The sequence below is a fragment of the Didymella exigua genome (genome assembly GCF_010094145.1).
Source record: "Didymella exigua CBS 183.55 unplaced genomic scaffold M421scaffold_37, whole genome shotgun sequence".
Lineage (NCBI taxonomy): Eukaryota > Fungi > Ascomycota > Dothideomycetes > Pleosporales > Didymellaceae > Didymella > Didymella exigua.
In genome coordinates this window covers 62,316-76,722 of record NW_022984811.1, presented here as the reverse complement: position 1 = coordinate 76,722, position 14,407 = coordinate 62,316, and the positions used below count along the sequence as shown (strand labels likewise).

Here is a 14,407-nt window from a genome sequence, read left to right as displayed (position 1 = left end):
GCGTCTGTCATCGTTGCATTAGGACAGGGCTTACGGCGCCTCCCTCCCGGCGCATACCTTATCAGACGAGAGATCGACAGCCGATATGTCTATCATCATTGTGCGGACTGTGACTTAGGCGCGATCCTCATGAGATCTGAGGATGCAACGTATCTGAAGCATGAGCAGGCTCGGCGCTCGCATCGTCAGGTAGGGGCTGCCTCGTCTGTTGGACGTCTACTGTAGTTGCTATGGGATTCTGTGACTCGCAGCTCATGTCTCATCAAATGAGCGCTGTTCGGGGTCCGCGGCTGCTTGAGTGCCTCACGCTGAAGTCTAAGTAGGGTTATCATCTTCTCCCTCTTCGCCATCTACCTCGGCTTGACCTTAGTCTTCTGTGGGCCAGAGGACTTCAAGATCAGCGTTAGCGTTCTCTTCATGAACGCGAGCGAATTCATTCCAGTCAGAGTTTGCTGGGAAGCTGGCCTCCGTCATACTATAACTTGGAAATGCTGAGGATGAGGACGGTGCAGGGCTGTCTTGCTGGACTTCCATCGGCAGGGAGATAGGCTGTATCTGCTGGTCCAGGAGCATCGTGTACGGGAATGACTGTTGTTCACAAAAGTCCTGGACGTCTTCATCTGTCTGCTGCGGTGCATGACAGAGCACTCCGCGCCCTCTGGCGCATCCAGGGGTGTCTACTCGAGCTCTGGAGGTATTCAGCCACTTTGGCGGTACTTTTGTTGTATTCGAAGATATTAGAGAGCTCTCTGTCCGCTTTACTGGCATCTCAGTCGTGCTCTGAGGTGTCTTGGAGTTCTTCACGTTCTTATGCACCCTCTTCTTCATTCCCAGGGGCGTTCTGAAGATGTTCATCACCTCCATCGTCATCTGGCTCAGATGCACTGGACTGCTGGCCCATTATTCTTCCCCGGCCTCTCCCGTACATGTCTTCGATATAGTCAAGTTCGTCGGGGGCAGACTGCCATCGTGATAGTTGATGCACCTGCTTTAGCAGTATTTTTTGTCGTAATTAGAGATACCCAGAAGGTCTCTATCTACTTTACTGGTTTCTTTGTTGTGGTCAGAGTTGTCCGGGAGTTCTTTACCAGGCTCGTCTTCGTATTCTGAGATGGTGTTGGGCTCATAGTCGGACTGCTCTCCCCTCGTGCGATAGGGGACATGTGATTGCACAGCGTGCGTCGTGCCCTGGTGACCGAGTAAGCGACGACCGATGCACTGTTCAGGTGGCGTGGAGCCCCTTTTCATTCGCACCCTGCTGTACATCGAGAAGCTCTGCATCATAGAAGTCATGGAAGTCGAGCCGCGAGAGACAATAACGTGGGCACAGCCATCTGCAGCGTGACTGCTGCCCGTCTCAAAGTCAAGCCTCGACGCGGACCGTGTGTGAAATGAGATTAACGGACGAGGTAGGAACAGAGATGGGAACGGAAAAATAGGTGCGCGGGTACAACTTCGCCCAGGGCGACGGTGAGGTTGTATAGAACAGGTGAAGGCGAGCCAAGCGCCAACGCGCGCGCACGTCGTCATTGTTGGATAAGGAAAGCACAACCCACCTGCCTTCCGCAAAATCTGGCAATGTGGAGGCAGTCGAGTTCTGCAAAATCAGCCGCATCAGCCCAAGGAAACACAGCCACTGGTAGTGGGGGAGGATAACGCGGGTTTCCAGGCGACATCAGCCCTCTCACAGGAAGGATGGCGGGGTGGCAAAGGCAATATATTAAAGAATCTGGATTCCCCTCCTCTTAATGGCCAGGCGTTATACCATGGACTGATCAGAGAAGGAAGCTTACATGGCATCTATTCTAGAGAAAACGAAATCGACTAGAACGTTACGTTCACCGCGTCGTCGCAGCCGTCGAATTAAGAGGCTAGCGATCTGCCTAAAAGTGCGAGACAGCCGTATCAAAGAAGAAGAAGAAGCCGATAAAGATGATAGCCCAGTCAAAGTACAGCGATGAATATGGACATCTACCGTGCGTACTCTGTTGGGTCGCAGCAATGAACTTAGCAGCCGAGGAAGGGAGGACCTACGCGTGGTGTAAGGCTTGCAGTGCTAGGTTTTCGCAAGTGCATCCTCTCGAATAGTAGAAGTTGTCCGCTATGAAACGGAAATTATCGTAGCCGTTAGGGCTTTGATTAGGTCGTGGCTTTTCGGGGATCTGTGGCCTGCGACTGAGTTCTCTAACTACCCAGAGCACATGGGATGATAGAGCACGTGTGTATGCGACGTGTGCTGTGATACACACTAATTGTTGAAAGTCGAGCACTACCTAGCCATCCAATGTTTCACAGAGCTAGCGGACCATGCGAGATTGTCGTGTTCGAAAACTTCGAATTGCATCTTCAGATCACCAATTACGATGATCAGTGGAGCATACATGTCGAATACATTTGCGTCGGAGCTGTTTCACCGGATTCGCGATGCGATTGCTTCGTTGAGCGTGACGGTGGGCGAGTAAGTCGACGGAGCGCTCGACAAGAATGGATAGAATATATGTGTTGTTGATCGATGTTACGGGTTTCTAACGTTTCGCTGGTACGAAGTATTCGTAGATATCGTCGATCCTCGGGCAGATTCAATTTGATCGTGATTGAGATGTACAAATCGTGCAGGTGTGCTCCGCGGATCCGGAGTGTAGGGGGCAAGAGTAGGCAGGATACAGGAGGCTCCCACTACGTCCTTGCCGTGCACTGACAGTGATGCATGTGCTTGTCGACGTGTAATTTGCCCGAGGTCAAAACAACGTGCGCGAGTCTCTCTAAAAGAAAAGGCGTCAATGCTGACACAGACGAGAGTCCGCACCGAAAGCGAGTGGTGCATCAGCACGTCAGCCAAGGTAAGGTCAGTAGGATCTTCACCGCTCCGCACCTCGCGGGAACAAAAAATACGACATCTCGACAACTTGAAGAGCAATCCAACTCATTTCATGCAAAAATGCCCGTAACAGGAATTCGCTACAGTGAAATAGACGTCGCTGGTGCTTGAACCCCGAATGAGTATCTGCTAGGCGCTGACGTGGGCCATGAGCCGAGGGGCTCTGTGCGAGGGTCGGGATGAAGTTTCGAGCGCCTGAGCTGTGGGTGTACTAATCGAACCCTCAATTTGAGATTAAGAGTTTCACGCGCTACCGATTGTGCCAGTCGGGCAGTTGTTGATGGAAATCTGGGTTGCGGCAACACCTGTAGAAGAATCCGCAGCTGCTGAGTCTGGAGACGCCCCAGCCCGGGGTCTCTCACGTTGAGCTGACCTTTCAGCAGTATGTATGCGTCTTCAAGACGCCTGGCTGAAGCTAGTCGGCTGAGCGGTTACTCCTCTTTACCGAGATTCTGATTGACCCCTCTGTAGGAGCATTAGAGAGCTACACACCTCACCATGACGCTCACAGCCAAATTCCAGCGTGATGTCACGAAGAATTACATCGTTCGAACATGTCTATGACTAGCAATCTACTTGTTTTGGGCGCCCGTATCCTGGCCCCGGTCAGTTTCATCCGCATCAGGGAACAATTACTCACCAGATAAACCTGGTAGAAGTCCATCTTGACCTGTCCACCGTCTTTTACCAGGTGCGCCCTTGCTGCCCAATCAACGGCCGAGTCACCACCTGCCTTCAGTCCATATTGGACGGTTCCATAAAGCATACATTCATCAGAGTTGGGGCCAAAGGGAAATATCTTGACAGCCTTATGCTTCCTGCTAGCAACCTTTTCCCACATCCCTTTACGCATCGCAAGAATCTCTGAGCGTCATGAGTCTGTAGACAGAACAGCAGTGTGGCAGCAGAGCATACCGTCTGACCCTTTGACCTTCTTCGACGCCATAATCAGGGTCGCATCGCTGGTGAAGTTCTCAATGTACTTCTCGTGCGCATCTGGAGTGTCTGATGTAGCGTAGAACTTCTCGAAGAACTTCTCGTAAGCGGAGTCGAATTCAACCGACGGGTACTCGGAAGCGTATGTAGACATCGTAAACAATGAAATGATAGTACCCAATGCAGCTGTGAGTGAGGTTGAAATGTCCGCAGCAAATCTCCGGGCAATCCACCCTCACGAGGTTGACGTAAGCGATACTGGTATCGGCTACGGGATGTTCGGAAAGTGCAGCCGCAAGGACGCTATTCAGTCGCGTGCCCAAGCAGACTCTGACGGCGTTCGGAAAGAGCACGTTTACTGCCCAGAATGCAGCCTCTGTCTCAAACGTGCCAATTCGACAGGTTACACACGTGTGTATTCTCCGAGATTTCAGGACGCCCAGCGCAGCTCCAACCTCATTGTGTGCATTCTATTCTTAGCGCTTTTGCGCGGTCAACATCGTAATTGCTATGGTCTACGTACAGCTGCGAGAGACTAGCACCGACCATCTTACGTCGCCGACTATCGCTTGAGAAGCGCCTCGCAGTATTGATGGGTGGAGTTGCTGACAGACACAGCTTCTCAGACCTGCGTAGGCTGGCCTAGTCTTCTTTGCATCCACCGGGGTGCTCAACAGTCGACATGCCGAGAATTTACAGTGTGCTGCATCGCGCAGTGCCGATGCCAGATCGACGGCTGCATTAGCATCACCTTGTTCTGCTTCAGGATTCCGCAATTGTCACCTCGACCGCAGCACAAAAGGCAGTCGCGCAACCCTGTGGCGTCTATGACAGAATCCACCAGCAACATGGAAGTCTATATGGCGCTCACATTGCCGTGTTACGGCATGCGCAGGTGTGGCAATTCAAGCTTGATATTCAAATGCAGAACATGAAGTTTCAACCTGCAAGGTCAGGGCTGCGTAAAATAAGTGGTCCTTGTACCAACGCCTACCAGGTACCTGTCACCAGACATGGATTAACGGAAGTTTGCGCTACTAACGTACAAGCAGGCTGTCAGCGGACGCACTCGGCCTCGCTGATAACAGCAACTTCATTGCAAGCACTCTAGTAAGATTTCTGCCCCTATTACAACATAGGTATTGTACCGAGAGAGCAGCACGACGAAGGATCAACACAGAAGGAGACAGGATCAACATTTCACGTATTGTGCACTGAAGCTGTGGTCTATTGATTTCAGTCGGGCTCATGGAGATCAACACCGGCCCGTCTTGCCAGCAACTCGACCGACTTCGGGATTGAACGTCGAGATCTCATCATCCATCGTAACATATGTGTAGTCAAGCTCCTACTGGGGTTCACCGCACAGCTTCTATTGGTGTCCCGTAGTTCTTAAAACCATGATAGACATCCGTCCCGTCCCCTCTCCCGCAGCGTCTCTTCAAGGCTTGAAATACAAGACCAGAAGGATCAACCTTGAAGCAGCGCCCGGTCGGATTGAGTCCTACACGTGGTTTAATACTTGTCGCAATGCGCGCACAGCGGCAGCGGCGCCCAAGAACGACATGAGAGAAACCCTGCTCACCGATATCCGCCGTCTCATGCTGAGACTCTCAGCACAACAATGCCATTGTCTGGAGGGTCCACAACATTCTCTTTTGATCCGTGAGGACGGATCCCTTAAACTACCTAGGTACACCCTGTCGAAGAGAGTGTGAAACAGCCGTACCTGTTCTCTAGTGTGCAGGCTCGGTCTTTTAGCGGCAGTTGAGGGTGGGTGCCTCGGCGAGATTCATCGGTCCGCCAAAGCAAAGCAAGCGACGTCAAGGTGCGTACTAAACGAGTCTTAGGACTTCTCTTGTAACCCCTGCTCGACCTAATTTGGTTGTGCGGCGATCTCTATTATAGCGCCGCGCCCTCAAACGTCCATCCTCTGTCAGAATTTCGCTGATGCGCTACCGTAGTAGTGACGGGGCAAGCTCCGATGCTACACCACCTAACGTTGAGGCTGCTGCACATCGACGTTCTCCATGATGCGAATTCGGCGTGCCGAACAGAGTATTACTCGGGGTTAAATCAGTTTTTGGTCATTCAAATCTCAACATACGGAGAAGTGTCTATTGCGCCGAAGATGCACAGCTTCCAAACCAAGGTCGATGAGTACTGAATCTTGGCATCCGCAAGACAGGCATCGCAGTTAGGATGACGGTTCCTGAATTATGAGGTGGAAACGGCATGGCGTGTATAGTCGAGTTGTCGCCGTCTTGAGAGGCTATGGTTTGAGGCAGTAGCTTGCAAATTAGCACTGCAGGCCCCGACCCTCCGTGCGGGTCTACAGAGCCTACATACGGTCCGTTGTGAATTTCTTTTGCTTAGCTCCGATCTGCCTCCCCGACATCGAAGTCCTGTCTTGATGGAGCCTGAGCAGAGCCCACAACTTACAAGGATCCTTAAGCTAGCCTTGACAGACAGCGTGGATACTATGAGCTTGACCATTGGAGGAGCCCCATAAAGCTCAAATGTTCATGGGTGATGCAAGTTTGCCGCTGGCCTTAGGTTCCTGGGCTTCCGGGTTGTTCTATATACACCTATTGTTACTCCCCCCCACCCCTGACTACAAACTATACAATATCTTAATTTTATAATGGCTCAACCACAGTATGGTATTGGCGCCTCCAACGAGAAGCCGAACCCGCATGCTACCTTCAATCATCAATCATATCGCCAATCCTATTCAGCACCTCTTGAAGATGTTGCTATCCCAGCTCATCTTCTCCGAGCCACCGGCAATCTCGGTTCAGTGCGAGATACCAACCACGACTTGGCATGGGAGCCACAGCAGCTGTTGATGGCAGACGAGGAGAAGGGGCTCGTTGGGAGAAAAGAAAGCTTGATCAGGAAAGAAAGTCTCGCACATCGTCTCAACAGCCGACCAACCTCTCGTCCTAGAATATCAGCCAGGCGCAATATACAGAACTCACAACGCTCGGGTCGCCGTTCAGTAACGTTCGGAAAACCCCAGCAAGAAGATGTTGTATCACCGTCAGCTAAAACAGAGACTGTGGCACAGAAAAAAAGCCGATATCAGTCCTGGCTACCTGGTGAGGAGGAGGTTCTTACCATCTCAAGATCAAACAGTGTAATGGAACCTGCACTTCGCACACCAGGACGTATGACGACCACCAACCCTTTCGAATCACCATGCAACGTCAACGACTCCAGCCGCAGTTCGATCTGGTCCAATGACGACCCATTTGCGACTCGCCCCAACTCTGGCGACATGAGCGAGAAGATTTATAAGGAGCCAGAACATGCTTATGCGCCTGCTGGTCAGAGGCCACGGAGAGGCACATTCGGCTCCATAGTCGATGCTATCGTCCCTGAGACGCTTGCAAGGAGAATGACAAATGCCTCTTTCAACGGCCTTCAACGCAAAGGTTCCGTATGGAAGACCTACGAGCATGCTAAGAAGCGAGGGGCTGAGCTACAGAGAGAGAAGTGGGTGCAGATTGCTTTTGAGTACAGCATCTACCTTCTCTTGCTGTGTTTCATCTACTTTGTCCTCATTGGCAGGCCTTTGTGGAACGGAGCTGTGTGGTGGTTGTACTGGGTGGTCGAGAACAAATTCGTCTTTGCTGGCGGTTTCAGCATCACCCTCGGTATTGCCTTGTTGTAAGTATTGGCACTGCCCCCTGGCCTTGCGAAATACTAACGAAGCTGTAGTTACGCCTTTGCACCTCTCCTCATCGTCTTCGAGAACGACCCCCCACCAGCCGAGTTCACTGCCGAGACCAAGATTCAGGACAACGTCAAGGATACTGCACTTCTTATTCCCTGCTACAAGTCTGCCCAGCTTATTGGAGCCACTTTAGAAGCAGCCTTGAAGATTTTTCCGCCATCGCACATCTTCGTTCTCGCCAACGGAAACAGCCCCACACCTCTAGATAACACCGAGGAAGTGTGCGCGCCTTACGGAGTCAACCATCTGTGGTGCCCCATTGGGTCGAAGATCGTCGCGCAATATGTCGGTGCTTATGCGGCCAAAGCTTTCAAGAACGTACTACTCATTGACGACGACTGCGCCTTACCCGACAATTTTCCTGTCGTCACCGATCGTCTGAAAGGAGATGTCATGTGCTTGGGGTACACAATCAAGTCCGTGGGACCTAATTCTTCCAAGGGCAACTTGTGCCAGCAGGCGCAGGATCTTGAGTACAAACTGAGCGGCATTCAGCGTGAATTCGCTGGTAAGGTCGGCTCAGCCACCTTCCCCCATGGCGCCATCGCTCTTTGGGACCGCGATCTCCTTATCAAAACCTTCCACGAGCATCCTGGGTTCAGTGTCTCCGAGGACTGGTTCTTCGGTCATGTTGCTCGCAAGCTTGGTTCTCGGATCAAGATGTGTTCACAAGTCTTCGTCGAGACTGAAACACCAAGCGCCGTCTTCTTCTCATCCGGCGGTGCTCGCGGTGGTTTCGGTGAGATGACTATCTTCAAGCAGCGTTTCAAGCGCTGGAACTTTTTCTTTGTCAACGGCATGTACTACAACATGGCATACATACTCTGCAGCTGGAAGCTCGGCTGGTGGGAGATTGGCGCCAAAATCTTTGTTTTCCAGGAGGTTTATGAGACGCTCCTCTACCTCCTTTCCCCTTTCATTCTTCCGATTTCTTTCATTGTCAGGCCCAGCTTCGCTGGTATCCTGCTTGGTGTTACCGTCGCCATGTACTTGGTCAACACCGTCATCTTCAACGAGGTCCACCTGCGCCGCAAGAACGAACGCCTCGGCTGGCAACTCGTCTACGTCTACTATCTTCCCTACAAGATGATCCTCACCGTCGTCAACGTAGCCAGCTGCTATTGGTCACTCTTCAAGTACGCTCGATACTTCGCCAAGCGTCATCCCAAGGTCATCGAAGATGAGAAGGCTGTCGAAGTTATCGTGCGCCTCGAGGAAACCCAAATGGCTGTTGGTACTGGCGCTGGGGGTCTTGGACGCAGCCTAACTGTTCGCACTGTCGGTGCAGGGCGGACGCCCAACGATTTCGCCCGTGAGCACATCGATTCTCTTGAGCATGTCGATCCTTTCGAGCAAGCAGAGGCCGAGGGTATTGTGGCTGTCGATTACGCAGTTGCCCCAAAACGCACCAAGAGTTCTAATTCCGATCGCCGTGTTTCCTTCTCTCACAGCAATCCCTTCAGGGACAGCAGAAGAGCTAGCGTAACCGAGACGATCGAATATGCGGAGACCTGGGGCCAGCATCAGCACATTTCTCCTCAGCGTAGCCGCAGCTCGCAGGGCTCTAGGCGTGAGCCAAGACTAGCTGGCATTGCCCGATGATCTATCTCCATTTAAAATTCTTTCCTTTCGTACATACTTCATCCTAGGGTTACTTTGGGGCTTTGTGGCGTCTGTACGATGGCAGGGCCCGTCTCAGGACCGTTCTTTCCTCACCCTTCTCTTCGTAGCACACTCTTACAAGAAAACTTGGTCTTATTAATAATAATCAATACTACAAATGCTCTCACTGCCAGTCCCCAGTAGTTCGTTAATGCTTTCACACGTAGCGCTGCAATGCTTTAGCAAGCCCATGTTCAGCCACTGTTTCGCCGCTGACAAATGACTATGGCAGAGTCTGCAATCTGACCTTTGCTTACTTACTAGCAGCTGCAGGTGTCGTTGAGAAACGGCATCGTCCGCTTTCTTCTTGGTGCTTGCGTGGTGCGTATGGGCGTCACAAAATCTGCATGCCGTTCAGACTCGGACCTGCAGCTTCAGGTCGCCGACACCAACCCTACAAGCTTGCAGTAGCAACCCACAAGGGTGCACCAACGATCTGAGACCGACAAACAGATCGAATGTACACATGGGCACTGTGACGCAGTGCTGGAGACAGTAGACGACTCCGTGGCAACGGTCCGGACCAACTCCAGAGCCTCGGATTGTGAGGGCCGATCCCTATCTCTAACCAAATCGACCAAACTCCAATTATCGCTTCGGCAATGATGCAGTCCATGATCTTGACATCTACCTATGAACCCAATGCCATCCACGGAACTCCACGTGCTTGACGTCAATTCTGATTAGGGGACGTCGATCACGGAACGATCTGCGACTGCAGTATAGCTAAAGGCTAACGTATCCTGCAAGCCCACCGCAAGCAGCATCTCATACTTCGAGAAAAGTTCTTGCCCATGCTCACAAGCACATTCGGAAATTCAACGTCTTGTAGCAGCCGATCACTATGAAGCGTTTGCCCACAGCGCCCGCTGATCAACGATCGTGAGGAGGCGAAAACGAACACGACGGACACGTGCGCCGTGTCTACTAAAGACAGCGAGCTTGCTTTCGGGAAGACGGACGTGGCACTCGTCAATCGGTCACATTAAGCGTAGCGCCACCTCCGCGACTTGAGATCGTGTACATTGTGAATAGCCAATGGTCGTATAGAGTGACTCACTAAGGCTGCAGCACCGAGTCCTTGCGCTTCTCGCTCTTTCCCTCGATGTTAGCAAGTATCGCGTCGATGCGTTTACAGGCCCAGCCGTCCTGGAAGTCAGGGTACAGAAAGGGTCTGGGGTCTTCAGCGCTGTAGTCGGCGGCATAGTAGGCGGGGGTCATTGTCGTCATCTTGTGCCGGTTAATAGCGTAGAAGTGGTGGAATCTCTTCACCAGGACGGCGATATCTTGTGGGGTCTTCTCTTCGCGCCAGTCGACTAGCAGCCGCTCGAACATCGTGACGGGACCCATACGCTCTACTTTGCGTAGCTTCGCCATGGCGAATATCTCCTCATAAGTCATGCCCATGTCCTTCTCATTAGACTCCACACGGGATGATTGTCGAGGTTCAAGCTCACCGGTGGGTAGTGCGTCTAGGAAATCACCCAGGATGGCGAGAGAGAAGGCTGTCTGCGCCCAGCGAATGAAGCTCCTGATGTCCAACTTCAATGTACCGCCTGTGACGCTAAGGTCCGCTGAACTGCAGTCGTGCTTCGTCACATTGCCCCGGTGGCACTCTTCCAGGTTGACTGAGCCGAGAACAAGAAGTCCACCGCTTTCTTGTCTTTGTCTGATTGTTGGTAGTGTTTGAGCAAAGTAGTATGCTGTCACCCTGCGTCCTCGTGCTTGAATATTGTGAAGCGCGAGGTTCTCCGCTTCGCTGCCTCCGTAGATACTGAACTTCGGCTCTTACTTGGCGAACCGTCCGAGCAAATTCCTCTGAGCAGTGAACAAGTCGTCAATTTACATGTCCAAATGGTAAGCACCGATGCTGTCAGCAAGCTTTTGTGCGCGGGAGCGAGTCTCCACTGATGAGTGGGCAGTGACGCCCATGAACATGGTGTGCAAGAGGTAGTTGCAGAGCTCCTCCGGTACGCTGGGTAGTCACTCTTCTCCAGCGTCCGAATCCCTGATAATGCGTTGGAAATCTGCTACAACCTGTTGGTTGCCCTCTTCAACCGCAGCTATGACGAATCGACACATGGCGTATACTAGTGTCGCAGTCGAGCATGAGTCTATGCCTCCACTGAGGGGATACAGGAAGCCTGCCGCCCTGCTGCGCCGAAGCGTATCCCAGAGCCAACAAGCTGGACCCAAGACGAGTTCTTCTTCGATGCCGTTTGTTTGCAAAAGCTGACGCGTGTGGTAGCAGCCGTTACCGTTACCATTGCCGTTGGCTCCGTCCATAGGCTTAGACAGGTTGAAGTCGATCTTCACCCCTCTGTAAGCTGATCCTTTATGTTTCATGCCATCTGTTCTTCCAATATCGTCACAGTAGCACCGGGCCTGACTGAGGTTGATCGTAGCCACAGCCACTTCCACGTGGTTCAAACTGAACTGCAGTGCTTGGGATGCAATGGTACCATTCACGATCACTGCAGCCTTGCCACCGTAGTAGAAGCGGTCGCCATCACATCCCTTCTGGTTTGCATATACGATCACGCCTCCATTGTCCCTCAACGACTGTTGCATACCCTGGAGCAGATCAGCTGTCTTTCCGACGCTCTGTTAGAAAGCTGACGATATGTTGAAGACATCGACCCCATTCTTGACCAGTAGATCGTGATGTGACGCCGGAGTGAGAAGATCCTCGCAGTATATCACTGCATCTCGAGTCGAGATGACGGCGTCTCCGATCGGTACTGTTCTGGAGCCAAGAACGGCTGCAACTTGTGGGGATAGGTGGTAGTCTTCGAGGTAAGCGGGTTTGCCTGTCCACTTGTAAGCTACACCATCCGATAATGGAGAAGGAAGCGAACAATCTTACTCCATGCGTCGAAGTATCTTGCCTCATGATAATTGCCTTCATTTGCGAGCCACAGCTTGGGGCAGATCAAGATGACGTTGCCGTCGAGCGCAATGATGCGACTTTGTCGAATTAGAGTTGACTAGAAATTGAGTATGTCATCCCTACCAATTGAGGCGCTGTTGTTCATGCTTTACCGGCATGCCGATGTCAAGAAGTATTGCGTGACAGGCCTCATCCTCGAGGATGTCTAATAACATATGCCAAGAATTTGTATAGATGCCGTCTTCTAGGAAGTGGTCAAGGCAGCCGTATCCACAAATCTAGCTTCAATCAGTGCTCTGTTCTTGCAACTCGTCGAACTGCTTGACTAAGGAGTGGAAAAGGAAGCATGCGATACACACCTCGAGCTTGGATCCAACGGGAAGGCTTGCGCCTCGGGCTTTGGCTTCCTGTATGCTAGCCTTGATACGGGCCAAATTGCCCTCCCCATCGAGCGCTCATTGGTTCGGCGAGCAAGATACTACTACGATCATAGGCGAAGACACAATATTGTAAAATGGTACTGAGGGAGACTAGAAGGAAGGAAGATGATGATCTCTCGAGTCCGCTCACTGGTGTTCAGTGCGAAGCTCCTCTTGAGAGGCATTGAAAGATATTGCTGCGGCCACCCCTTCTCGAGAAGAAACTTATACGGCACAGCACGGCTCAACCCCTTACCTTATCATTGCTTATATTTGAGGCCGCCATGGCTGGATCATCAGAACATGACGTTCACCGCTGCTCATTGCAAAGGGACGCCCTTGTGGAACGTCGAATTGCCCAATCAGCGGAACCATTAGCAGAGCATACAACTACCCCACGGTGCGGCGAAGACCCCTGTGATTACATGGACGAGCTCACTAGTTCACAACACGAGTCGTGAGCGACGAAGCTCATTGTTTCTGATCGCTGGATAGCCAACAGCGGATGGCGATTGGCCACAGATGTTCGGCCAGCTCAACGTCATTGATAGGAGTTCCAACGCGAACTCGTTTCTTTCCATCGGTACATATCAATGTGTTCGTCATGGAATTATCAGCGGTATACTCATGGCCGGCACAGCGAGGCTAATGCGAGAAGGTGTCAAAGCTGTGCTGTGCCGTAGCTAAGAAGTACGTCAAACCCATGCACGAATCGGTCTAATCGTGTTTGTAATTAGCAGTACGGCATAGGTAGTCAAGTATTTCCAGAGTGTTGTGCGCTGTTGTCAACTGTTGGTGGTTGATGGTACAGATCCTGAGCACGAGCACGAGCGCTCCTGCATATGGGTGATTTTCGAAATACCATGTACATCATGTGATTTAGCGCGCGGAAGATGCGGACGATGTCAATGTTGCTTTCTTAGCTAAATTTAGTGTTTAATAACAACAGAGCTGGCTGCTGCTCCTTCTAGGATAATAGAAGCTTAATATTATTAGTATCTTGACTTTTTGTGGTGTTGTGATGCCTACAAGAAGGTTAACTTGGCAGAAAATTGATAAGCCAGCACCTAAATTAACACAGGAGGCACCCGCACCTACAACACTAGCAGCATCTAGTCAGCATCAGCGCATTGCAACTCAGCTATTTAGAAGTTGTTGTACAAAGCCTAATTATTAGAGTGTCTTTTAATTTAACTTTTCAGCTGCTTAAAGCTCTTCTTAATCGGATTGTAGTTAGGTGAGTATGGTGGAAGGTACTCTAGCTCCACCTTGTACATCGCACAAAGCTCACGAACCTGAGTTGATTAATGAATAGAGGCGTTGTCTAGTACAATGACAGAGTACCTAGGTATTGTATATAGCAACATAGAGCGTTTAAGGAAGTCCTCCATAATCTCTAAGGTAATTAAACTTAAAAAAATAGTGTAACTGAGGTATCTATTAACTGTTATTGCTAGCAGAAGTGACCATCGCTCACTCTGTTTTATAGAGTAAGCTACTTCAACAGGCGTGCCGACTCTACTCTAACCATACTTACAGTCGCTAGTCCTCTTGTTGCAAGCGCTCTCATTGATCGCAATGATTTACTCCGCCTTGTACTGTTGCATCCTCGCTCTGTACACCCTCTGGAGTGGCTCGCTTTGCTCAATCGCACGCTTTGTAGCCAGCTTCCTGCTGTAGTGAAGCTTCTCCAAAGCCCGCCACACTGTCGATAGAGAGCACTCCACGTCGTAATCGTTGTATAAGCACTGCTGCATCTCCTCCAGATAGGCGCCGGGTCACCCATCGAGGTATAATTGGAGTGCTTCTAGCTGCGCTTGCCGCAGTAAAGGCGGGCGGCCGAGCCTGACAGAAGGCGGAGGATAGCACTGTCCCCAGTACTC

General features: G+C 51.3%; 4 protein-coding genes and 1 pseudogene across 5 annotated transcripts; 1 reads left to right on the top strand and 4 right to left on the bottom strand.

Moving 5' to 3' along the window:
* Positions 1 to 808: 808 nt before the first annotated feature.
* Positions 809 to 1,530, bottom strand: M421DRAFT_95308 (uncharacterized protein; the record flags this gene model as incomplete). Its single annotated transcript, XM_033598297.1, has 2 exons — positions 809 to 961; positions 1,042 to 1,530. The coding sequence occupies 2 exons, from the start codon at positions 1,528 to 1,530 to the stop codon at positions 809 to 811; spliced, it is 642 nt and encodes a 213-aa protein (XP_033444788.1).
* A 1,541-nt stretch (positions 1,531 to 3,071) lies between these two features.
* On the bottom strand, positions 3,072 to 3,150 carry M421DRAFT_t113 (annotated as a pseudogene). Its single transcript has one exon. The product of its transcript is annotated as a tRNA-OTHER (tRNA).
* Positions 3,151 to 3,305: 155 nt separating this feature from the next.
* On the bottom strand, positions 3,306 to 4,048 carry M421DRAFT_424670 (uncharacterized protein). Its single transcript, XM_033593827.1, has 3 exons — positions 3,794 to 4,048; positions 3,519 to 3,742; positions 3,306 to 3,474 (listed from the first exon to the last, which is right to left on the bottom strand). Exons 1-3 carry the CDS (start codon positions 3,966 to 3,968, stop codon positions 3,451 to 3,453), a joined length of 423 nt encoding a protein of 140 aa, XP_033444787.1. The 5' UTR covers positions 3,969 to 4,048; the 3' UTR covers positions 3,306 to 3,450.
* Positions 4,049 to 6,986: 2,938 nt separating this feature from the next.
* M421DRAFT_72025 (glycosyltransferase family 2 protein) lies at positions 6,987 to 9,155 on the top strand (the record flags this gene model as incomplete). The annotated part of the gene is made up of 2 exons (XM_033596840.1): positions 6,987 to 7,486; positions 7,538 to 9,155. The coding sequence occupies 2 exons, from the start codon at positions 6,987 to 6,989 to the stop codon at positions 9,153 to 9,155; spliced, it is 2,118 nt and encodes a 705-aa protein (XP_033444786.1).
* Positions 9,156 to 10,274: 1,119 nt separating this feature from the next.
* On the bottom strand, positions 10,275 to 12,709 carry M421DRAFT_103675 (glutamine-dependent NAD(+) synthetase with GAT domain-containing protein; the record flags this gene model as incomplete). The annotated part of the gene is made up of 7 exons (XM_033586927.1): positions 10,275 to 11,000; positions 11,250 to 11,819; positions 11,850 to 12,025; positions 12,082 to 12,182; positions 12,229 to 12,383; positions 12,465 to 12,559; positions 12,676 to 12,709. 7 exons carry the CDS (start codon positions 12,707 to 12,709, stop codon positions 10,275 to 10,277), a joined length of 1,857 nt encoding a protein of 618 aa, XP_033444785.1.
* Between the last annotated feature and the right edge of the window lie 1,698 nt (positions 12,710 to 14,407).